A 24,798-nucleotide genomic window follows, 5' to 3' on the forward strand; every position below is an offset into this window, starting at 1 on the left:
TAAGCCAAACCAGCTATAGCTTAGGGCCCTACTCTCTTGGGGGCCCCCCAAAAATGTAAAGGGAAAAAACCTGGATGTACATTTCCAAAATATAAGATAAAAAACCAATAAAATAAAACCTACATACAGCAACAGTGTTTCGTGTTGTGTTGGCTCCTATATGATGTACATATTTCACTTCTCCTACCTAGGCAGTTATCTTTCCACAAGGCTCAACATTGATGCTGAAATTGATGCGACAAAAAACAGCATAACATACAGTATAAAACGTGAATAGCAATAAATTCAGAATTCAAAAATCAATTTAGGGGGGAAATCCATCCAATAAACATTAGATAATCCCCAGGGCTAGCTGGCTAAATGAGTCCTACTTGGGCCAGCGAGGAGACCAGGGGAGAATTAGCTGTGGGGTCTCAGAGTGGGTAATCTTCATAAAAGGGAGGGAAGGGAAGGGAAATAAAAGAGCAGGCTGAATTCAAATTAAAGGCCAGGCAGAATAGCTCTGTCTTACAAGCCTGATGGAAGGAGGTTAAATCCTGAAGGGCCCTGGTCTCATGGGCCAGAGCATTCCACCAGGTTGGAGCCATCACTGAGAAGGCTCTGGCCCTGGTGGAAGATAATCTGACTTCCTTAGGGCCCGGGACCTCTAAACTATGATTATTCATGGACCTTAAGGTCCTCTGTTTCAGGTTCCAGACAACCAGCACATCCCACTTTGCCACCACAACCTTCATGTTCCAGCAAACAACCCGTTTCTTTCCTTTAGATCATGAGACAAAGACGCCTGTCTGACCGCTTTCCCTGGGAGGGACACCCACTCTCTGCCGCTGAATCTGAGCAAACGTCAGCCGGGTTTTCCGCAAGGGGACATTTGTTCCAATTCCGCACTAAAGAGCAGGTTTTCGCGGGGAAAGCACCGAGAGGCAACTGGAAAAAAGGTCTCAAGACACAGATCTTGGACACATGCTTTCTAGGCACGGAACAAGCGGGAGTGCCGGCGAGCCCTCGGTGCTAGACGGGCCACGTGTTTCCGTCGTCAGCCAAACACCACGCAAAGGAAGACAGAGAAATCAAGAAGCACAACTCTGTCTGCAATTATGCAAAGGCTCTATTTAAAGACACGGACACTCGGTGGAATGTAGATGTCTTATTTTGTCATTGGGAAGCTCGATATAATTGCCTCCAGAGTTGTGTGAGATGCGTTTATGTTGCAGCACAGAGCTCGATCCTCGGGCAAGGTGTCCCACCCCCTACAAAACCTCTGGGTATAGGGCAGAATACAAATCCAATAAATAATAACAATAAAACGAAACAGGGAAGATAATACCACTACTAAACTACATCGCCGGCCTGTCGTGAGGATTACCTAAAAGTGATGTTATGTACAGCACTCTAGAGTGCTCCATAAACACTAAGAATTATGATGGAGAAGTCAGAAAAATTTAGGTTTTGCAAAATCTAAATGAAAATATACTTGCGACATGCCCAGACATTGTTTGTGGGGCACAAATACTGCCTATACCCAGGAAATATCTAGGCATTAACGGCAAACAGAGTAAAGCGTCTTTAATAACTGAATCCATTCAGCTGTTCTATGAACAGCAGGGATTTCCAGATTCTGAACACAAAACAAGGCAGAATTCTCACTAGGACAAATTAACCCTTGGCAGTGTCTGTCTGCTCCCCTCAAAAAATAAACCTCCTGCCCGATTATCGTCTTCTAACACAGGCTGTCAGGAGTTCTTCCCAAGGGAGACCCTGCCCCACCTTCTGAAACATGTTTTCTTTTCCCTTTAAAAAAATGCTTCTTAAAATATGCTTTAAAAAGCCGAGAATGAAAGAAACACTCGGAAATGTACTCCGTTGCGACCTGCGGGATCGTTCTCTTCTGAGTCACATTCTTCAATATGCTCTTTAGGAGATAACGTTTAAATAAAGAGTGCCAAAATGCCCCGGGAGAAAGACCAGCCAAATATTTCTGCGACCATTTCAGAGATAATTTTGCCTTTGGCCAGAGGCAAGAGATTAAGAGGCTTTTTTAAAAAAAACAACCACCAGATACCGACAAGAAAGCATATTTCCACACATTACTGGCTGAAGAGTCAAAACTTTTCCAAGTTTTTCCTCTGCAAGGCAGCTGTTGAGAAAGGAGAGATTTAAAGTGGAAGAGGCTATATTCTTGATGGTTAATAGTTTAGAAGAAGAAAACAAATGACTGGAGGGTGGAATTTTGCCCTCTATTATGCTGGCTGCGGCTGATCCAAAATATTTGGGAAGCAACAGGCCAGAGAAGGCTGCCCTAATGCCAAGAGGCTGTGCAATAGCCCAACCCACTTTTGCCATAAGCACCGCCTACACAGCGTGATGTCATCACCAACCACCCACGCTCTGATGTCATTATCACCACCACACAGGGAAAGGCGGCTTCTGTTTATTACGAAGTTGCAAATCGTCTTAACAAGTCCTCTGAGATCTCAACAACAAAACCGATAACTGAAGATTGAGCAACAGGAAAATAAATGTAATCCGTTTGTTAGAAGGTCAGTGTTTCAATCCACCAATAGTTTAAATCAATACAGTGGTGCCCCGCAAGACGAATGCCTCGCAAGACGGAAAACTCGATAGACGAAAGAGTTTTCCGCTTTGGAGGTGCTTCGCAAAACGAATCTCCTATGGGCTTGCTTCGCAAGACGACAATGTCTTGCGAGTTCCTGCAGTTTCCCCCCCTCCCCCCCTTTTCTAAGCCGCTAAGCCGCTTATCAGCTGATCCGATCAGCAGATAAGCCGCTAAAAGCCGCTAAAAGCGCTAATAGCGCTAATCCGTCAATGGGCTAGCTTCGCAAGACGAAAAAACTGCTAGATGAAGAGAATCACAGAATGGATTCTTTTCGTCTTGCGAGGCACCACTGTAGTTTAATACTTGGGACCAGTGAAAGCACAGCTCCCCTTCGCACTTTTCACAGAATGAACGTGTTGGAAATATGTCAACAGTATATAAAGAGGCTCAAAGTTAAACCCTGATTTGAGGACTGAACTCACATTGCGTAAGGTCTCAAGATGTTGATTCGAACCCCAATAACTGCTTTTCTCGATCAGATCAAGACCCACAGGAGACCAGTATCCTGCCTCCAACAGTGGTCAGCCGTTGACATACTCAAAATGTCTCTTTTTTCCCTTCCTTGCCTCCAGTCCTGTCATCTGTCCCCCCACCCTGCAAACTGCCTCCATTCTTTTTCCTTGGCTCCCCTCAGCTTTGTATGTCAGCAAATGACTATTGGGGTGGGTGGGGCGAAAGTCAGCAGTCACAGAATCCCAGAGTTGGAAGGGTCATCTATTCCAACCCCCTGCAACGAAGAAATCTCAACTAAAGCATTCATGACAGGTGGCCGTCCAAACTCTCCTTAGAAACCTCCACGGATCACAATCTGTTTCAGTGGAAGTTGACACACCTCTGCAGGAAAGATAGGACTGCTGGCCTATGAGGAAGATCAAAAGGAGAGGAAGAAAGATACCAAAACAGCTCAACAGTGGCAGAGAGGAAAATTACAGCAGGGTGCAAGACTGCAAGAAGTAAGAAACACTGAAAGCCATATTGCTTGAACCACAACACAGAGAGACAACAACAGAGTCGGGGGTGCCCGAGGCGAATGTTTGGGATATACACAGCCCTAACATTGATTTCCTGCGGTTGCTTTCAAAAACCCGGCTTGAGGTTCCATCGTGGTCAGCGTCGAACCCTGGAAACTTAGCTTATGACGCTAAAAAGATACCTGACAACTGAGTGTCAGCCACCTTCTGATTGGCATCCGACTGTCTCGGGAGACAACAGAGGAGTGCGTCTTTGGGGGTGAAGTCAAACTGTTGGAACTTGCAGCGCCTGCTGTGGCTGTAGAGAACAATACAGGAGAGACATGTTTTGTTGCAGCTGGGGCAGACGAAGGGGACCGGTTGTATTGCCGCAGATGCAACAGGGAGTTCATTCTCTCTGCACTCCTCCCTGCGGTCATTCCTCCTCCGGTCACTGCCCGACTTGACTCTCTCCCTCCAGGCACCGCACAAGGGATTCTCACATGGCTGATGTTGCCAGCCATGTTGTCATGTTTGCAGACGTCTTTGAAACGCAGAGTTGGTCTGCCAACAGGCCTGGTGCCTGAAGCCAGCTCCCCATAAGAGCCCATCTTTGGGGATCTTGCCATCTTCCATTCTGAGAACATGACCAAGCCAGCGCAGATGTCGCTGAGACAGACGTGTGAGCATGCCGGGCTTGGAGAGCACATCTTTGCTGGGGACTCTGTCCTGCCATGTGCTGCTCCTGGCGGTTCTAATCTGCCCACAACTCACTTCCATAAAGCTGCGTGCTCAACATGTAAACCTGGTAGACCTTCATCTTGGAATTGGACGTTAGCATCACATTCCCCCATGCCCTTTTGGAGATGCGAGCTGTCGCTGCCTTGCCAATCTGCTTGTCCAGCTCAGCATCCATGGAGAGGAAGAGAAAATCATTGACCACCTCAAGCGTGTGGTCAACAATGCTGATGCGTGGAAGGCTAGAGATGTCCTGAGGTAGGTCTTTGTCAGGCTGATGGTGGGGCCAAATTCTCTGCAGGCTTGGGCAAAACACCTTCTGTATTTCAAAATTCACATGCATCTGCTTAGCCCAAACCAGAGGAACTGGTACCTTCCTGGGAAAGGAGGCAACATTAACCTCAGAACCTAGCGGTTTGATGAAAACGCTTGAAAACACCTGTTAGGGTCCGCATGCCTGTTTCTCTGCCATTTAGTATCCCATGTTAGATCTGCATTAGGGGTGGACAACTTGACGCTCATCAATATCTAGTTGGACTACAACTCCCATCATCCCCAACCATTGGCCACACTGGATGATGGGAGTTGGGAGCCCAGGGTTGGTCTGGCTCTGGACCACCAGACAGCCAGTGTGGTGTCGTGGTTAAGAGCGGTAGACTCGTAATCTGGTGAACCGGGTTCGATTCCCCGCTCCTCCGCATGCAGCTGCTGGGTGACCTTGGGCTAGTCACACTTCTTTGAAGTCTCTCTGCCTCACTCACCTCACGGTGTGTTTGTTGTGAGGGAGGAAGGGAAAGGAGATTGTTAGCTGCTTTGAGACTCCTTCGGGTAGTGATAAAACGGGATATCAAATCCAAGCTCTTCTTCTCCTCCAGAAGAAAAAGCACAAGCAAATTAAATGCATGCAAAAGCAAGCCTGTCCATCTGAAGGAAAGCAAATCACAGACACAAGGGAAAGAAAACCACTTTGCCACAAAAAAATCCCCAGCCAAATTCCAACCACATTTCCCACTCTCAGCCCTAGGGGAGAGTAAAGACAGACCCTACCTTTGGCTAAAACATTAAAAATAACATTCCTCGATGAACACAGAAACCTGCAAATGAAGGAGGGACGTTCCTTTGAGGAGGCAAGAATCTACTCCAGAAAAGCTGAAGGCGTAACAAATTAATCTTTAAAAGTGCTACAGGACTCTGGGCTTGTTTCGCTGTCACAGATTAACATGGCTATCCCTTTGGAAAACAAAATGACAACGCAGGATCGGTGCAGTGACCCATCTTCAGCAAAGTGCGCTCCCCCTAGCTGCCTAAACAGTTTGGGAGGTAATTGACTAAGTTTTTAGAATTCAGAATAGGCCCATTGAAATGAATGAACAAGTTAGGTCCATTGATTTCAATGGGTCTTCTCTGAATACAAGTTAGCTGAATACCAACCTTTGCTTTTGCAGAAAACTGGAAAGGAACAGCTGTTGTGCACAGGGAAATACAGTTTTCCATGTAGGATTTCCTCAGATTTTTAGCACCGGACAGAGAGAGTGTCTCAAAACCCAAAAGAATTACGGGAGAAGGAAAAGATAAGAAAGAAACTAAGGAAAGTCTAAGGGAAATCAGAGATGAAATGTACCTCATTTGAACCGGCTTGAGACTTGTAATGTGAGGGTCATGGGTTCGAGTCTCACCTAGGTCAAAAGATTCTTGCATTGCAGGGGGGTTGGACTAGATGACCCTCGTGGTCCCTTCCAACTCTACAATTCTGTGAAAAGGAAATAATTGTGCATGTGTTGTGTGTTGGTGTGCGAGAGAGAGAGAGAGAGAGAGAGAGAGAGAGAGAGAGAGAGATTTGTTGGTTCCAAGAAATGTCAAAACGCTGGCCAAGAATACACCACAAACGTTATTTAAAGAAGAAGGGGAAAGTTCAGAGAGGCTTAGCTCCAGCTGGTAGCAATTTCTAAGTAACTATTTTTTAACTTGAGCAAAAGGGGCGTATGGGAGGAGAGGCAGCAGAGAGGCTTTAAGTCGGCTCACGTCCTAGGATATAATTTTTAGGTTTTCAATGGGGGGGTTGGGAGACTCCCCGGTTAAAAAGGCAACACGGCAACAACATGAGGTTTCAACATGGGGTTCATGTATGGGATTTCTGCCAGGGCGAAACGGATGCCCAGAACAGAGCTAATAATATCTAATCCTCAATCATCCCAAAATGCTACGTTATGTTCCCACTGGTCGATGCCAAGACCCAGATCCTATTCTCTCCCCCAGGGGGAAGCAGGAGGAGAGATTCTCAGCGTGGTTTCACAAAACGCAGTGCCGGCAAGAACCGAGGGAAACGGCGGAAGACGGACAAAGGGAGAGCTTCTTCACTCAGTGTCCAGTTAAACGACTTTCCGGAAGCCAAAAGCCACGCAGAATGAAAAATACAACTTGAGATCTGCCTGGCCCCCAAATGGCAACTAGGCGTTCCGTTTTGGTGACTGTAAGCCTGGCTTAAAGAGCTGTTTGGCACCTAGCTTATACAGCTGAGTTAATAATAATAATAATAATAATAATAATAATAATAATAATAATAATAATAATTTATTTATATCCTGCCTTCCCCAGCCGAAGCCGGGCTCAGAGCGGCTAACTACAATAAAAGTAACACAGCATTCTAAAATCAATTCATTCTAAAATCAATTCAGAATCAAATTAATGGCAACCATTGGGCTAGATTTCTATGAGGATTACCAAAGGAGGGGGTCAGACTGTGCCTTGGCCAAAGGCCTGGTGGAACAGCTCTGTCCCGCAGGGCCCTAGTCTCTTGTGACAGAGCGTTCCACCAGATCGGGGCCACAGCTGAAAAAGCCTGGCTCTGGTTGAGGCCAGCCTAACCTCCCTGTGGCCCGGGACCTCCAAGATGTTTTTGTTTGAAGACCGTAAGGTCGTCCATGGGACATACCAGGAGAGGTGGTCCCGCAGGTACAAGGGTCCTAGGCTGTACAGTGGTACCTCAGGTTAAGAACTTAATTCGTTCCGGAGGTCCGTTCTTAACCTGAAACTGTTCTTAACCTGAGACACCACTTTAGCTAATGGGGCCTCATGCTGCCGCCGTGCCACTGGAGCACAATTTCTGCTCTCATCCTGAAGCAAAGTTCTTAACCCGAGGTACTATTTCTGGGTTAGCAGAGTCTGTAACCAGAAGCGTCTGTAACCTGAAGCATCTGTAACCTGAGGTACCACTGTATAGGGCTTTAAAGGTTAAAACCAGCACCTTGAACCTGATCCTGTACTCCTCCGGGAGCCAGTGTAGCTGGTATAGCACCGGGTGAATGTGATCCTGCGGTGAGGACCCTGTAAGGAGTCTCGCTGCAGCATTCTGCACCCGCTGGAGTTTCTGGGTCAGTCTCAAGGGCAGCCCCACGTAGAGCGAGTTACAATAATCAAGTCTGGAGGTGACCGTCGCGTGGATCACAGTGGCTAGGTCAGGGCGAGAGAGGTAAGGAGCCAACTGCTTAGCCAACTACATTCAAACACACTTGGCCTGTGTGTGTGGTCCTTCTTTGTCGTCCCCCCGCCCCCCTTCCTGCCTTGACCACTTATGATCAGGAGGAGAGACTATGCAACCAGGACAGAAAAGTTACCCATTTACCAGCTGGCCGATTTGGAAACGGCGCTGTAAAAGTTGCAACACCGTCCGGCCGCACTGACGAAATGCAAATAGCGAGGGAGAGAGAGGAGGAGGGAGGGAGGGGACGCATTGGCCAATGTCCTACGCAGGCAGGGCACGACTATCTCCACCCCAAACCTCCGAATGACAAGTTCACCAAAAGGCTATCTCCAGGGCAACTTTGGCCCTGTTGGAAGCTGGTTTTGCATCACACTCTACGTTTGCGTTCATCCACCTCCAACACCCCCGAAAACGCATGCGCAGCAAACCCAACAGCTGATCAATTTAAGGCCACAGTCACGCGGTGCATTTAAAGCACTATGATGTCACTATAACAACAACAACAACAATAATATATCGCTTCTCGCAGGGAGGGAACCGCCAGAAGACCCTTGCCGCTGGACCTCAGTGTCCGGGCTGAATGATGGGGGTGGAGATGCTCCTTCAGGTATACTGGACTGAGGCCGTTTAGGGCTTTAAATGTCATCACCAACACTTTGAATTGTGCTCGGAAACGTACTGGGAGCCAATGTAGGACCGGTGTTATATGGTCTCAGCGGCAGAGAAGCGAAGTTACAGGGAACCGGGCAGAGGGCCTTCTCGGTAGTGGCGCCCGCCCTGTGGAATGTCCTCCCATTAGATGTCAAAGAAATAAACAACTATCTGACATTTAGAAGACATCTGAAGGCAGCCCCGGTTAGGGAAGTTTTTAATGTTTGATGTTTTACCGTGTTTTTAATATTCTGTTGAGCTGCCCAGAGTGGCTGGGGAAACACAGCCAGATGGGCGGGGTATTAATAATAATAATAATAATAATAATAATAATCCAAATGCAGTTGTAAAAGGCAGCTTTTGGAGTGTAGGTCTAGATCTGGAAAAGCCTTTTTATAAAAAGCGTATAGGAGTCACCAAAATAAAGGAAATGTTTGTGCTTTGCAGGATATTTGTGTCATGGATATTTTGTTGGAAAGTTACAAACAGCTCTTAATTAATCATAACTAAATAAAAAATACTGAGTAAGATATGGAACAGAGCCAGGCTTCACTGGCTTTTTTTGGCACATTAGTATTAGACATTTTGGAAAGCTATTTCCATGCTGAGAGGTGCAATCCCAGACCCACTTCTATGGGAGTAAGCCCCACTGAATTCAGTAAGACTTAACTTCTGAGCAGACAAAGTTAGGGTTGCGTTGCTTATCTCTGTGCAACGAGCCTTAATGGTTCAAAAGTTTCAATATTTCAGACATTACAAAAAGACCCTTCTGAAACAGAGACTACAAACTATCCCTGGTCCTAGTCTGATACTCTAACCACTGCAGCACACTGCTTCACTTCCATGGGATAGAAAGGCTGAAACATCTGGGCCAGGAATACCCACACTGTTTCCACATGCTTCATGGTTGAAAACGGCACATCCATTGCAACAAATATTCACATTGTTAGGGGTATTTTTACTGCTCCTCTTTGTTCTTAAAACTGTATTTTATCGTATTACAATCTGAATTCTGTGGAAGTTGAATGGTAATGCAATATATAACAAAAGAAACAGAAATACAATTAAAAACCCCACAGTACCTAGCACAGCAGTGCATTACCAAAAAATCCCTTTAAGTGGTCCACTGAGAGAGACCCTTAGCAATTTTCAAGTGGTCCCTGGAGGAAAAAAGTTTGGGTACTAGTGATGGAAAACCTCTCCCTTGAACAGCTCATGCTTTATCTACGAATAAATTCCTACTTGATTTATTTGCTCAGGCAACGCAAGCTGAAGAGCCGGTGATGAAAATAAAATTGACCATTCAAGGACAACTGACCGCATGGCAAGAGGTCAGCTTCACCGTGGCAGTGAAAAAACATAGAGATGAAATTTCCAGGAAGAAAATAAGAGTTAATTTGAATATGTTTGTCTGTTTAAACAGCCTGTGACCCAAGTCCGATTGCAATGGCCATTATTTACACAATAAACTAATATTGATCTTGAAAATCAAAGAGGTGTAACACTTAACCGTGGTTTGTTTTCCGTAATGGTTGAGGGCTGTGCCTGAATACCTAAACCGGGGATGGAGAGCCCTTTTCAGTTAGAATCATAGAACTGGAAGGGACCCCAAACAGGCATCTAGTCCAACCCCCTGCAATGTCCATGGGCCACATTCCCTTTCTGGGTAATTCTCTGGGGGCTGCATGTCAAGAGTGGATGGGGCCAGAGGAAAAGTGGGTGGAGGTGTTAATTTTACCTTTGTACAGTAGGCTACTGTACAGTGGGGAATAAAGGGTGTTAGAGGAGGGGTAGCAACTCTGGTGATGGGCACATCATGCGCCTTCTAGGGTAGTTTGTCTAACTTTGATGCCTACCCTGCACTCAGGTCTCACCTGTGGCTCCTGGAAGCTGCCAGCATGCGACAGCAGCCACATCTAGGGAATGGCTTCAACTGGCCGGCTAAACCAGGTGAGGGTAGCCGATGGGTCTCAAACCCTCAGGGAGCTAGGGAATTTACCTGCATGCAAAGACAGGGTCCTGGCGGATTGACCAGATGAGACCAAGAATGGGTCCAACGGTCAAGAAGGCAGTTCTGCGTGTCCCATAGAGGGAAGTGAGGGGCAGATGGGGAACTATCAACTGTCAGCATCGCCCTGGAAAGCCAGTGCACCAACTGGACTCATGCACCTCAACCCCGACTGGGCTAGGCGAGCTGGGTAGCACCGCCAGAGACCTCCTTTCTCACAGGAACAGGTCACAGTGCTGTGGACTCACAGCTCAGAGCTGAGAGCACCGGATTCACTGTCTCAATACTTCAGTCGTTGCGCAGCAGAGTTTTGCAGAGTCTTGCGGAGTATAAACCACTCGGAGAGCAGCTCTGTAAAATATCTTCCTTTTATTCTGTAACTACAACTATGATACAAAACTATATACAGAGCTGAATATTCTAAGCATAAATCAATGCTACACTGAGAGTCTGCAGCTGCACTTAGCAGCAATCTTATCTCTAGAATCTCTAACACTCTCACTTTCTCCGATACACTGACTGACTGTCTCTCACTCACACACACAGACTGATATGTTGCTGGGCAGAATAAGTAGATAGGCAGGACACACCTCCTCCTCTCTGGAGAGTCAGCAGAGACCATCAGGAGATCATCAGGAGATTCTTGGGTATGGGAGGGGTGAAATCTCCTCATCAACCTGGGGAAGTAGCCCATCTAGGTGAAGGAAAACTCTCACCCTAAACTTTCACTGCCTTGCAGGACATCTTCAGGAGAAGAAAATGCTGAGGAGTAAATTCTACACAAATCTGAAGTCCCTAAGGCGGTTGGATGGCGCCTTGTACGTCTCCTTCCAGCAACTCCTGGTGTCAAACGCATTCCTCTGCTTTCCTTTGGACCCCATCAGTGAGGCTGAGAGGGAGGCCTTGTCTTCTGGGCAGCCCAGGACTTCCATGTACCCTGCCCAGGCTTGCACCCTGGGGAAGTCACTTCAGTGCTGTTAATGCAGTATAGCCATACCTCGGGTTGAATATACTTCAAGATGAGCGCTTTTGGGTTGCGCTCCACAGCAACCCAGAAGTAACGGAGCGCGTTACTTCCGGGGTTCACCGCTCGCGCATGTGCGGACGGTCAAAATGATGTCACGCGCATGTGCGGAAGCGGCGAATCGTGACCCGCGCAGATGTGGGTTGCGTTTGCTTCCGGATGCGAACGGGGCTTCGCAACCCACAGCGGCACGTCTGCACATGCACGGGTAGCGCTTCTGCGAATGCGCAAAACGCGATTTAATGTATCTGCTCATGCGCGAGCGCTGTCACCCAGAAGTAACCCGTTCTGGTAGTTCCGGGTTTCGGCGGGTCTGTAGCCCAAAAAAACGCAACCTGAAGCGTCTGTAACCCGAGGTATGACCGTAGTTTGATTTCACCCCTGGAAGGTCACTCCACTGTCTCTTGAGATGGATGGATGCCAACAACAGCAGTAGGCTAGTTCCTATAAACACCCCTCTCCACACAAGGAATCACAGAATTGTAAAGTTGGAAGAGACCACAAGGGTCATCTAGTCCAACCCCCCCTGAAATGCAAGAATCTTTCACCCAATTTGGGTCTCGAATCCACGACCCTTAGGATAAGAGTCTTGTACTCTCCGGAAGAGGTATTAGTAAGAGTTTGAAGGCACGTTCCAGACAGGAAAAAGAAACTCAAGAGTGAGAGGCAGGGCTGGCGACAGGTGTGGCCTGCAGAGCCCTGGGGGCCAGATGGGAATGCCTGGAGGGCCACAGTTAGCCCACGAACCACCCAGAACCTGAGCCATAATTCAGAATTGGTCAGAAAGCAGGATCTGAAGGCATGGTCTGCCATTAGCAAGGGTAAACGTTCCATCTGCCCAGGAAAAGGTATTTAATCATGCATCCTAGCTTTGCAATGTGGAGCGGAATCAACAAACTCAGACTCCATTCCTCTCCCACTCTGTCCCTTGAAGGTTTCACTTTTCCCTTTCTTTGTTTTCTGGCGATTGGTGGGAAAGGAAGAGATCAAACAGTCATATCCAGTGTTTTGCTTTCATTTATCGCAGGCCTGCCGGGGAACGGCACCGCTTGTGCCATTCAGAAGAAGTCAGGATTGACAGGAATACTGAATAACGGGCAAGGAAAACTTCCCCTTGCTCTGCGTGATCAGCAGAAGGTCACCACTCCTGCAAGCTGGGGGCTTACATAACTTGCAATTTCCTTGGTACACCCTCTTCGGTGTGGGAGGAACCGAACAAATTAATTTGGGTCTCTTCGTACAAAGGGATGGGAGTATTGATTTTAAACTGCTAGAATCACTTCTCATCCTTGGAACTGACAGGAGATTATATAACATACAGGAAGGCGAATGAAACCAAGAAGACTTATTGTTCTTTCTACAGGGTCAGCTGTGTATGGGGGAACGGTATGAAGTAACCTCATCCGAGAGAGAGGGACAGGTCTCTGTCCTCGAAAGACTCTGCAGTCTAAAAACGGCCTGGTCTATTAAACAATGGCTTGGTGTTATGCGAAAACCCTCCCCAGTGGCTGAACTAGGAACCTTGGCTAGTTTTAACTATGGCTTGGCGTCATGGGCGCACACAGCTTCCTTTCTTAACTACAGTTTGCTTGGCTAACCCAAGCTTGGATGCTCTATTGACTACAAAGGCACAAACAGCTACAAAGCAAAACAAAACTTTGGAGAAGGTGAACCATGGTTTCTTTGATCATCTGTAGGACAATTGGTGGTTTACGTGATGGTCTGTTAAACAAACCATGGATTACTGTTACAGTCAAACCTCGGCTCCTGAACACCTCTTGTTTTGGAACGTTTTGGCTCCTGAATGCTGAAAACCCAGAAGTAAATGCTCCTGTTTTCAGAAGCTGAATGTCCGACGTGGCTTCCGCTTGAGCACAGGAAGCTCCTGCAGCCAATCGGAAGCCACGCCTCGGTTGTTGAACATTTTGGAAGCTGAACAGGAACGCATTACATCTGTATGTGTTAAGCAGGTCAACATGCTAGACCAGGGTGTCTCAAACTTGGGTCTGTTTTTGGACTACAACTCCCATCATCCCTGACCATCCCAGGTCTTGCTAGCTAGGGATGATGGGAGTTGTAGTCCAAAAATAGCTGGAGACCCAAGTTTGGGAAAGCCCTGGGTGAGACAACAAGGAGAGGGGAAAATAAATGCCGCAAAGATTGAATGTACACAAATGCATGCTTTTTATTCTGATTATAGTTGGGGGAAAGGACGAAATGGCTGTGCCAGGGATGGGGAGGTAGTGACCTTCCACAAAATCCTGGACTCCGACATCCATCAGGGGTGATGGGAATTATAGCGTGGCAACATCTGGAAAACCTCTGGGTTATGCCACTGATGACACAGGAAAGGTGGATACTGTTGAGGGAACTAAAATAAGAGAGAGAGATGGTCCCTCAAGCAAGCGAAACTGACCCACAGTCCAAACATTAACTCCTCTTTTCAAGTAACTAGATTATGTTTCACATCAATGTTTTTCCTCCTTGTCCCACCTCATTTTAGACACTACGAATGTTGACCTAAGGAGAAAAATATTAACTTACACATGAAACAAACTGGAAGCCTTTCCAGCTTAGAAATGCACGTAGGAAGATGTTTGGATTTGCTTCAACAACAAACACACATTAAAAACAGCTGGCTTACCTCCCCCCCCCTTTAAATATTCACCCGTATTTTAAAGAGCACAAAAAAACAGAGAAGTAGAAGCCGCTGCAGCTGACAGGGCAGATACAGAGTGGAAGGGAAGTTGGTGCCGCATGAAAAAATCAATTGCTACAGCTGACTGGGAAAAATAGAAGTACTTTTTCACTGCAATGAAGATGGATGTAGTCTGCAACACTGCAACTTGTGGGCATCAAAGGTTCGGGAGGTTCCGGATGGAGAAAAGAAAATACTTCACACGGTATATGGTTAAACTAATAATAATAATAATAATAATAATAATAATAATAATAATAATATAATATAATAATAATAATAATAATAATAATAATAATAATAATAATAATAATAATAATTTTATTTATACCCCGCCCTTCCCAGTTCAGAAAACCAGGCTCCGGGCGGCTAACAACAAATTTAAAACACTTTAATTGATACAACAAAAAACAGCTTAAAATACAGTATAAAACATGAATAACAATAAATTCACAATTCAAAAATCAATTTAGGGGGGAAATCCACCCAATAAACATTGGATGATCACCAGGGCTAGCTGGCTAGATTAGTCCTATTTGGGCCAGCGAGGAGACCAGGGGGGAATTAGCTGTGGGATCCCAGAGCGGGTAATCTTCATAAAAAGGGGAGGGAGAGGGAAGGAAGGGGAACAAAAGATCAGGCTAAGTTCAAATTGAAAGCCAGGCGGAATAGCTCTGTCTTACAGGTCCTGTGGAAGGAGATCAAGTCCTGCATGGCCCTAGTCTCATGGGACAGAGCATTCCACCAGGTTGGAGCCATCACTGAGAAGGCCCTGGTGAAGGATAATCTGATTTCCTTAGGGCCCAGGACCTCTAAACTATGATTATTCATGGACCTTAAGGTCCTCTGCGGGCAGACCAGGAGAGGAGGTCCCATAAATACTAAGGAACTCCCTGCTGCAGGAGGCAGCAACGGCCAACAACTGGGATGGCTTTAAAAGAGGGTTGGGCAATTTAATGGAGATGGGGATGGCTACCAATGGCTCCTGGCCAAGTGGCTACGCTCTGCCATTGCGGTCAGAGGCAGAAACGCTTCTGAATATCACTTTCTGGGAACCACAGGGAGAAAGAGCCGCAGGCGTGATTCAGCAGGCTCTTCTGGTGTCCTTACGTTTAAGGGCTTGTGGAACCAGCCCTCCCTTTCCTGAGACTGTATCTGAGCAGCTGTTCCCTCTAACGTAGAATGCAAGAAAATAAGAAGAGGAACGCGAAAGAGGAAATCTGCCCCAACCACTAAGCGCTGTGCCCATTATAGCGAAGGAAGCCCCGATGTGTCCCCAGAGGTGTGTTGCGATTCCGAGGAACTGCAGAAAGAACACCGAAGGCTTTGTGACGCACAAAAGGACGGCTTCCTGGCAACCGTGCTTTGTTTCAAATAGGAAGTCCCTAACTCTTACGGTAGCTCAGATAACGCGTGAAGAATGCGTGGGGAACGTCCGGTACAGTTTAAGAAGCGGCTGGTGACTTTCAGAGGTCGGGGGCAAGATGCCAGCACCTTCCAGAGCATTTTGCCGTGACTAAACAAAGCCAAAGAGAATTACACAGATGACAATAATACACAATGGCAAACGCAGCACAGCACGGATGACGAAGAAACGACACAAGGCGCAGAATCTTTCCTGAGTGCAGAACTTGACCAGGGATGGCTAATCGATGTCCCTTGAGGTGTTTGAAACCAGGTCTTCATTCACTTCAGGAGCTATCATTAATCTTCTGCAGTGTGTCATTCGCATTATCTCTTGCGCCTTCTCTTTAGTTGTAATAATAGTTTGACAGACTTGTACTTTGATTTGACGGAATAATGAGATGACGACGGACAGAAATCAACGCCACTGAAAAAAATGCCTTGCCGCAAGTCTTGGCGTCCCCCACTTTCCAAGCTGACGACACTCAATGAGGACAGAAATGGGGGGCAGCCCTCGGAGTCAATTAGCGATCGCTCTCAAGTGACAAGCCCACCCCTGGCCCTCGCGCTGCTGTGTGTATTTCGGAAAATGAAGCAGCATCAAAACAATTAATAAACACCGAGTTCTAAGAGGGAGAGAGCGCCGGCTGAATTATTACTCTCTGGCGCTGAAGGTCTCGAGTTACATGCAAGGTTCTGGGACACAGCCAGCCTTTATATTTTCAGAAACGGGGATCAGCCATTGCTTCTTGATCCAAGAATTCTAGGTGCAACCTGATACTTGCAGCATCGGCCAGAGGCCTAATTCTGTCTGCAGTCTCCAACTTGGAGAGGAGTCTACATGGAGACTTCATGCCTGCAATGTCCAGTCTAATTTTTGCACTTTTCTTTTTTCTTTTTAATGTTGTGCTTAATATTTTATTTTCTCATATAAGTTCCAATGAAGGTCCATCTACTGTGGAACAGTTCTTTACTGTAACGGTCAAAGTTTAGAGAGGAACCCTGTTGTAGTTGAGATTCCTGCATTGCAGGGGGTTGGAATAGATGACTCTAGGAGTCCCTTTCCAACTACACAATTCTATGATTCTGCGATTCTATTCTGAGACCTTTTGCTTGGACAGGTGTTGCCCAACCATAATGATAATAATAATATTATAATAATTTATTATTTGTACCCCGCCCATCTGTCTGGGTTTCCCCAGCCACTCTGGGCAGCTTCCAACAGAGATTAAAAATACATTAAAATGTCACACATTATAAACTTCCCTAAACAAGGCTGCCTTCAGATGTCTTCTAAATGTCAGGTAGTTGTTTATCTCTTTGACATCTGATGGGAGGGCGTTCCACAGGGCAGGTGCCACTACCAAGAAGGCCCTCTGTCTGGTTCCCTGTAGCTTTGCTTCTTGCAGGGAGGGAACCGCCTGAAGGCCCTCGGCGCTGGACCTCAGTGTCTGGGCTGAACAAGGGGGTTGGAGATGCTCTTTCAGGTATCCTGGGCCGAGGCCACTTAGGGCTTTAAAGGTCAGCACCAACACTTTGAATTGTGCTCGGAAACATACTGGGAGCCAACGTAGGTCTTTCAGGATTTGGGAGTTTCCTTTTTCTTTTATGAACAAGCTTAGCTACTTTTATCATAAGTTAAAGATAAAGGACCCCTGACAATTAAGTCCAGTCGCGAACAACTGTGGGGTTGCGGTGCTCATCTCGCTTTACTGGCCGAGGAAGCAGACGTCTGTCTGCAGACAGTTTTCCAGGGTCATGTGGCAAGCATGACTAAGCCGCTACTGGCGAAACCAGAGCAGCGCACGGAAACGCCGTTTACCTTCCCGCCGGAGCAGTACCTATTTTTCTACTTGCACTTTGACGTGCTTTCGAACTGCTAGGTTGGCAGGAGCAGGGACCGAGCAATGGGAGCTCACCCCGTCGCGGGGATTTGAACTGCCGACCTTCCGATCGGCAAGCTCTAGGCTCTGTGGTTTAGAACACAGCGCCACCCGCACCCCCACCTTTATTATAGATATATAAATAACAAAAGAGTTGCCTTGAATCAGAGAGGCATCTCAGCTTCAGTAAGACTGACATATTTGACATTGTAAACCGAACTCGTGGAACAAGCTTGCTAAAAATACTGTCACGGTAGCTATTGTTGGCAGGGTTACAGATGACTTTGCACAAGCCTGTCTACAAAAGGCAACACTGCGTGTTTGAAAACGTGACTCCTTCATTGTTACGTATCATTTTGAAAACCCCACACGCCACATGTCTAGAAAATCCTGGGCAGCAGGAATGGTTTTCCTTCCTCTGCCAATGAGAAACACCTAGCGGCCGAGTCAGAGCCAAGATTACGACACTCAGAATAAATATCAAACAAGACGGGCAGGTTTGATTCCCGCCTCCCCCCCTTCGCTAGCCAGCAAGATTCTGCATTTTGATGGGGAAGTTTAGGAGAGTACACACAATCTCCACAATAATCTTCGCTTTTACACGTTCACGCCCTAGAGCAGCTTTTGCCATCTTGGAGATGTTTCTGGCTACAACTGCTGGCTGGTGGGAATTACAGTGCAAAACAAGGGTGCCAGGAGAGACTGCCGCCAGAGATCAGTGGTAAACACAGGAAGTTGTCTTATTCCACAGCAGACCAATGGCCCAACTAGTTCTGCCCTGGCTACGCCAGGGGTGCTTCAACATGGCACCCTACAGATCTTGTGGGGCTACAACTTCCTTCATCTGTGACTGCTTGTCATGCTGGCTAGGGGGCGATGGGATGTAATGGATGAGTTGGACGCAGAAGAGTGGTGTCCCCCGTCCTGCTGCAACTAGCTCCCTTCCCCACTTCTCTCCCAGAACCAGAAAAGGCATGAAAAGGGCGGAGGAGAGGTTGTCCGTATGCAGGCACGGTCTCCGATTGCATGGGGAAAGCCCTGGAGAGGACGGGAACGGCTGTGAGCATGTGTCTGGAATTTCAGTCTCGGCAACTGATTTTCATGGAGTAAGACCACTGGGAAGCAGCCGCTCTGTTCCTTAGGCCTTTCGCACAACCAAATCCATGGAGATAATGTTTTTTCTAATAACTCCAAAAGCAGAAGCAGAAGTCGAAGCAGGAGAGGGGCATGAATCATAGAATCATAGAATCATAGAGTTGGAAGAGACCACAAGGGCCATCGAGTCCAACCCCCTGCCAAGCAGGAAACACCATCAGAGCACTCCTGACATATGGCTGTCAAGCCTCTGCTTAAAGACCTCCAAAGTAGGAGACTCCACCACACTCCTGGGCAGCAAATTCCACTGTCGAACAGCTCTTACTGTCAGGAAGGTCTTCCTAATGTTTAGGTGGAATCTTCTTTCTTGTAGTTTGGATCCATTGCTCCGTGTCCGCTTCTCTGGAGCAGCAGAAAACAACCTTTCTCCCTCCTCTATGTGACATCCTTTTATATATTTGAACATGGCTATCATATCACCCCTTAACCTCCTCTTCTCCAGGCTAAACATACCCAGCTCCCTTAACCATGGGGGAGGCCAAAGGTGGTGAAGAGGCACAGCTGTCTCCCCATCCTGGCGCAACAAGGTCTCCTCTTCCCCTAGTTTCCAAGAACCTGCAGAGGCATGAAGTGGCAGCAGCAAAAGCTCTACCTCTCTTTTAAATCAGAACCAGTGAGGGCAGTGAAGGTCCTGTGTGAGTGTCTGGAGGCGGTTGGAGGATGGATGGCAGCTAACAGATTGAGGGTGAATCCTGACAAAACAGAAGGACTGTTCTTGGGGGACAGGGGGAGGGCGGGTGTGGAGGACGCCCTGGTCCTGAATGGGGCAACTGTGCCCCTGAAAGACCAGGTGCACAGCCTGGGAGTCATTTTGGACTCAGCTGTCCATGGAGGCACAGGTCCATTCTGTGTCCAGGGCAGCTGTCTACCAGCTCCATTTCGTACGCTGGATGAGACCCTCCCTGCCCGCAGACTGTCTGGCCAAAGTGGTGCATGCTCTGGTTATCTCCCGCTTGGACTACTGCAACGCGCTCTACATGGGGCTACCTTTGAAGGTGACCCAGAAACTACAACTAATCCAGAATGTGGCAGCTAGACTGGTGACTGGGAGTGGCCGCCGAGACCATATAACACCGGTCCTGAAAGGCCTACACTGTCTCCCAGTACGTTTCTGAGCACAATTCCAAGTGTTGGTGTTGACCTTTAAAGCCCTAAACAGCCCTGGCCCTGTATACCTGAAGGAGCGTCTCCACCCCCATCGTTCTGCCCAGACACTGAGGTCCAGCGCTGAGGGCCTTCTGGCGGTTCCTTCCCTGCAAAAAGCGAGGTTACAGGGAACCAGGCAGAGGGCCTTCTTGGTGGTGGTGCCTGCCCTGTCAGATGTCAAGGAAATAAGCAACTATCTTACTTTCAAAAGACATCTGAAGGCAGCCTTGTTTAGGGAAGTTTTTAATGTTGAATGCTGTATTGTGTTTTTAATATTCAGTTGGGAGCTGCCCAGAGTGGCTGGGGAAACCCAGCCAGATGGGCAGGGTATAAATAAATAAATTAGTAGTAGTAGTAGTACTAACAAGCAGACACAGTCTCAGATTGCTTGGGAAAGAGCCAGAAGAGGAGGAGGCATAGCCAGCTCTGGGGAGGTGGGGAGCTTCAGGCAAGATCTACTGAAAAAGAGTTTTGCAACGGTTAGTATCCTCGTGTGCGGTCACTGAACACACACATGAACTTTCCCTTTTACTCTCTCCCTGCTCAGGATGCCCTTTGTAGTAAACTGCAGATCTCCATTCTGGGTGCAACACAGTCCAGCTTCTGCCTTTTGAGACATGCATACAAGTCATGCTTCTCAAAGAGGAACACAAAATCTTTATTGAGAAATCCTTTTCCAGCAGTGATATATAAGAACGATGTCAGGCAACTTCTGTCCTTTTTCTTTTAAAAGGAAGAGTAATTTAATTTGATGTGTACATTAAAGCTGGAGGGGGGGACTGTTATCATGATTAATTTTATTATTATGTTTTATGTTTTTATTTTTTTTGCTCCGTTAAATGTGTTCTTAATGTTGTACACCGCCCTGGGACCTTTTGATAAAGGGTGGTATAATAATAATAATAATTTTTCCCCTTTAACTGCTGTTAACTATTGCTTCTTAGGGTTCTTCCAAGTGCTCTCACATAGCTGTTTTGATGGCCTATAACAGAATACAATAAACTTTAGCCTGCTATCTGGATTATGCTTTGATATTTCATTAACTACCTTTGATGACCTGTGCCACAAAAGAGATTTAATGAACACTCATATCAGAGAGCTCTGTGAATTGATAGCCATAGCCTTTTATATACTAACCTTTTGTGCTCTTCCACATTCTCCGTTTAATGCTCCTAACCCTTCTTTTAGTCTTTTATATATACCTTCTGTTTTAATAATTTTAGCTTTCCAAAACGTTTTACAGATTTTAAATGATTGCACTTCACTCTACTTATGCTGGTCTATGACTGTAATAAAGATTTGATTGATTGATTGTTAACTACCTTGGAGACCGGTACTGTCAGAAAAGTGACATATAAACATTACAAGCGAACAAAAGCCACCCCCCCCCCGTTAAAGGCTTGCAACTCTCTGTGCCTCCCTTAAAGAGCCTCCGCTGCGTTTATGCAATTCGGTGACAACATATGTTTGCTTCCTGTGCAGTTGCAACAGAGAAGAGTTTGCAGTTTGCAGTCCATGATGCATCCAGGAAGAATGGCTTGGCTTGGCTTCCAAACCCTTTCCAAAGCAAAGCCCTGGGCAGGGTTGGAGGATGGATGGCGGCTAATGGATTGAGGTTGAATCCTGACAAGACAGAAGTACTGTTCTTGGGGGACAGGAGGCGGGTAGCTGTGGAGGACTCCCTGGTCCTGAATGGGGTAACTGTGCCCCTGAAAGACCAGGCGTGCAGCCTGGGAGTCATTCTGGACTCACAGCTGTCCATGGAGGCGCAGGTCAATTCTGTGTCCAGGGCAGCTGTTTACCAGCTCCATCTGGCATGCAGGCTGAGACCCTACCTGCCCGCAGACTGTCTCGCCAGAGTGGTGCATACTCTGGTTATGTCCCGCTTGGACTACTGCAATGCGCTCTATGTGGGCCTACTTTTGAAGGTGACCTGGAAACTACAACTAATCCAGCCAGACTGGTGACTGGGAGCAGCCGCCAAGACCACATAACACCGGTCCTGAAAGACCTACATTGCCTCCCAGTACGTTTCCAAACACAATTCCAAGTGTTGGTGCTGACCTCTAAAGCCCTAAACAGCCTCGGTCCAGTATACCTGAAGGAGCGTCTCCACCCCCATCGTTCCGCCCAGACACTGAGGTCCAGCGCCGAGGGCCTTCTGGCAGTTCCCTCATTGCGAGAAGCAAAGCTACAGGGAACCAGGCAGAGGGCCTTCTCGGTAGTGGCGCCCGCCCTGTGGAACGCCCTCCCATCAGATGTTGAAGAGATAAACAACTACCTGACATTTAGAAGACATCTGAAGGCAGCCCTGTTCAGGGAAGTTTTTAATGTGTGACATTTTAATGTATTTTTAATCTTTGCTGGAAGCCGCCCAGAGTGGCTGGGGAAACCCAGCCAGAGGGGCGGGGTACAAAAAATAAATTATTATTATTATAATTGTTGCTGTTGTTGTTATTTGCAGCACCAGAGGACTTTGCATCCTTCTGCAGCATAAAACTGAGTGGGTGGAGGGTATTATTACAATTTTCTATTTTCCGCTCACTGGTTGAGGGTGGGGGAACCGCCTTACTGCCGGTGAGCAGAATTTGCAAGACAGGATTTTTGTCTGCATGGACACCCCTGCACTGTCATATTTGACTAGGGAGGGGGCGAGGGGACTAAGATAATCTCCACAATTTTCTAAGCATTTTAAGCCATTAAGCCCTTGATCTCATTATAAGGAATTAGAGGCCTTCATTCTTCTGCCAGCATTTTTTTTTAAAAAAGAGGACTTTGCAGCCAAAAAGCAAAACAACACACACACCCTGCTAGCCTGCCACACACAAACGTTCCCATGATCAACGGCGCCAAAAGGATCCTACAGCGTAACAATCCACAGCTAAAGAATTATCCTTTCGCCACCCTGCAGGGCTCCTTCTATGGGACGTTGGACTCCAAAGTCCATCAGTCCCTGCTGGTGGCTAGAGACAATAATAATAATAATAATAATAATAATAATAATAATAATAATAATAATAATAATTTATTTATTTGTTCCCCACCAATCTGGCTGAGTCTCCCCAGCCACTCTGGGCGTCTTCCAACAAAGAAGACAACAGGAACATACGAAGTGGTCTTAATACTAACTTGGTGCATTGTATGTACTGACTCGCAGGGATTTCAGACAGGCTTCTCTCTTAACTTTGCACCTGGGAGGGCTGCAGTAGTTTGTGGGAGGCTGCAATAATCTCTATCTGGATGTTTATCCAGTGATACCTTGGTTCTTGAACTTAATCCATTCCGGGAGTCTACTCGATGCCCGGAACCGTTTGAAAACCAAGGCGCCGCTTCCAATTGGCTGCAGGAGCTTCTTGCACTCAATTGGAAGCCGTGTAAGCTGCGTTGGATGTTCGGCTTCCAAAAAATGTTTGCAAACCAGAACACTTCCGGGTTTGCGCCGTTCAGGAGCCAATTTGTTTGGGAGCCATGCCATTCGACAACCAAGATACTACTGTATATGGAACAGGAGATGTTGTGGACAAAAGATCGTTGTGAAATGTGTGTGTAAACCTCAGGCAACGCACAGACGCTGTGACTAGTTATTTTGAGGAAATCAGACGTGACCCAAGACATATAGCAGCAGTTAGGGCAGTGAATGATCTATTGCACTGCTTTGAAATTACTGGCACACAACACACACACACCGCGGTACAGCTTCTGGGATCCCCACGCAGCTGCCTGGCTTAAATAAATGAGGAAGGCAGGGGAAGAAGAGGAGATGTGCAAGCATGCGCCCAAGGTGAATTCCTGCCATAGTATGGGGTAGCTTGAGAACCTCACCAGCGTCATAGAGGCGAGTGCTTAGGAGAAAACATGCCAGGAGAACGTTCTGGGCGCCTGGCAACACAGCAGGGACTCGGCATTCCATGACGATCCGGTTGCAAGTCTACAGCCTGAAGGCACCCAGGTCTGGGATCTTGCTCAGCGCCTGTGTGGGAGGCCACCCAATATCTTCCATGCATGCTGTCTCGAGAGGTATGGGAGAAGAGGCAGGAGAGAGTCGCAATTAAATGATTCAGGGTTTTCAGCCCCAACGAAAACGGGATTTTGCTTCACTCACAGATCTGCAAGCTCAGCAGGCTTAAGAAGGGCCCTGCTGCATCAGACCCAAGGCCTGATCCTGCTTTGCACCATGAGCAAAGAGATGCTGTTGGGAAGCCCCCGAGCGAGGCATGAAGGCAACAGCTCTCTGCCACAGGTGTTCTCCAGCGGCTGGCATTCTTTCTGACAATGGAGGTCCCAGGTAGCCGTCGTGCCATCAGATCCAGGCAATTCAGAAACCATTCAAAGGTGGCAGCAATGCGAACACCCCGGGAAGCTCTGCTGGGCTGTCTTCCCCAAGCATCCGTCATTCTGAGAAGGGACTTTTAATGATGCGGCTAGAAGGCTGATCGCCAAAGAATTGATGCTTTTGAATTACGATGCTGGAGGAGACTCTTGAGAGTCCCATGGACTGCAAGAAGATCAAACCTCTCCATTCTGAAGGAAATCAGCCCTGAGTGCTCACTGGAAGGACAGATCGTGAAGCTGAGGCTCCAAGACTTTGGCCACCTCATGAGAAGAGAAGACTCCCTGGAAAAGACCCTGATGTTGGGAAAGATGTAGGGCACAAGGAGAAGGGGACGACAGAGGACGAGATGGTTGGACAGTGTTCTTGAAGCTACTAACATGAGTTTGACCAAGCTGCGGGAGGCCGTGAAAGACAGGAGTGCCTGGCGTGCTCTGGTCCAGGGGGTCACGAAGAGGCGGACACGACTAAACGACTAAACAACAGCCTAGGGTTTTACAAACTCTGCAAACTGCGTGGGGAATTTCTCCCACAGCTCCGGTCTCCCACTCCCTAGCTTGACCTACAACTCGCCTTAACGCTTTTTACAGGTACCAAGGACACACACACTGAATTGGATGCACACAGAGGAGACTGGCTGTTGCATCTCTGCATGACTTCCTGCCCTGGGTTTGCCTTGTTCTAAGCAGCAGGGATATCCACATCAGTGATTC

At 47.3% G+C, this 24,798-nt stretch overlaps 1 protein-coding gene across 5 annotated transcripts in view; it reads right to left on the bottom strand.

Annotated features, from left to right (window-relative positions):
- Window positions 1–24,798, bottom strand: part of RNF24 (ring finger protein 24) — an 82,400-nt gene that overhangs the window by 29,730 nt on the left and 27,872 nt on the right. The window contains exon 2 of one of the 5 annotated variants that reach the window (XM_083459117.1): window positions 5,927–6,055. The exons of the other annotated variants lie outside the window; for them this stretch is intronic. Coding sequence (XP_083315243.1) covers window positions 5,927–6,003 — 77 coding nt within the window. The 5' untranslated portion in view covers window positions 6,004–6,055. The remainder of the gene's footprint in view (window positions 1–5,926; window positions 6,056–24,798) is intronic. 5 annotated transcript variants of the gene reach the window in all.

Source organism: Podarcis liolepis (assembly GCF_965112155.1).
Source record: "Podarcis liolepis genome assembly, chromosome: 9".
Classification (NCBI taxonomy): domain Eukaryota; kingdom Metazoa; phylum Chordata; class Lepidosauria; order Squamata; family Lacertidae; genus Podarcis; species Podarcis liolepis.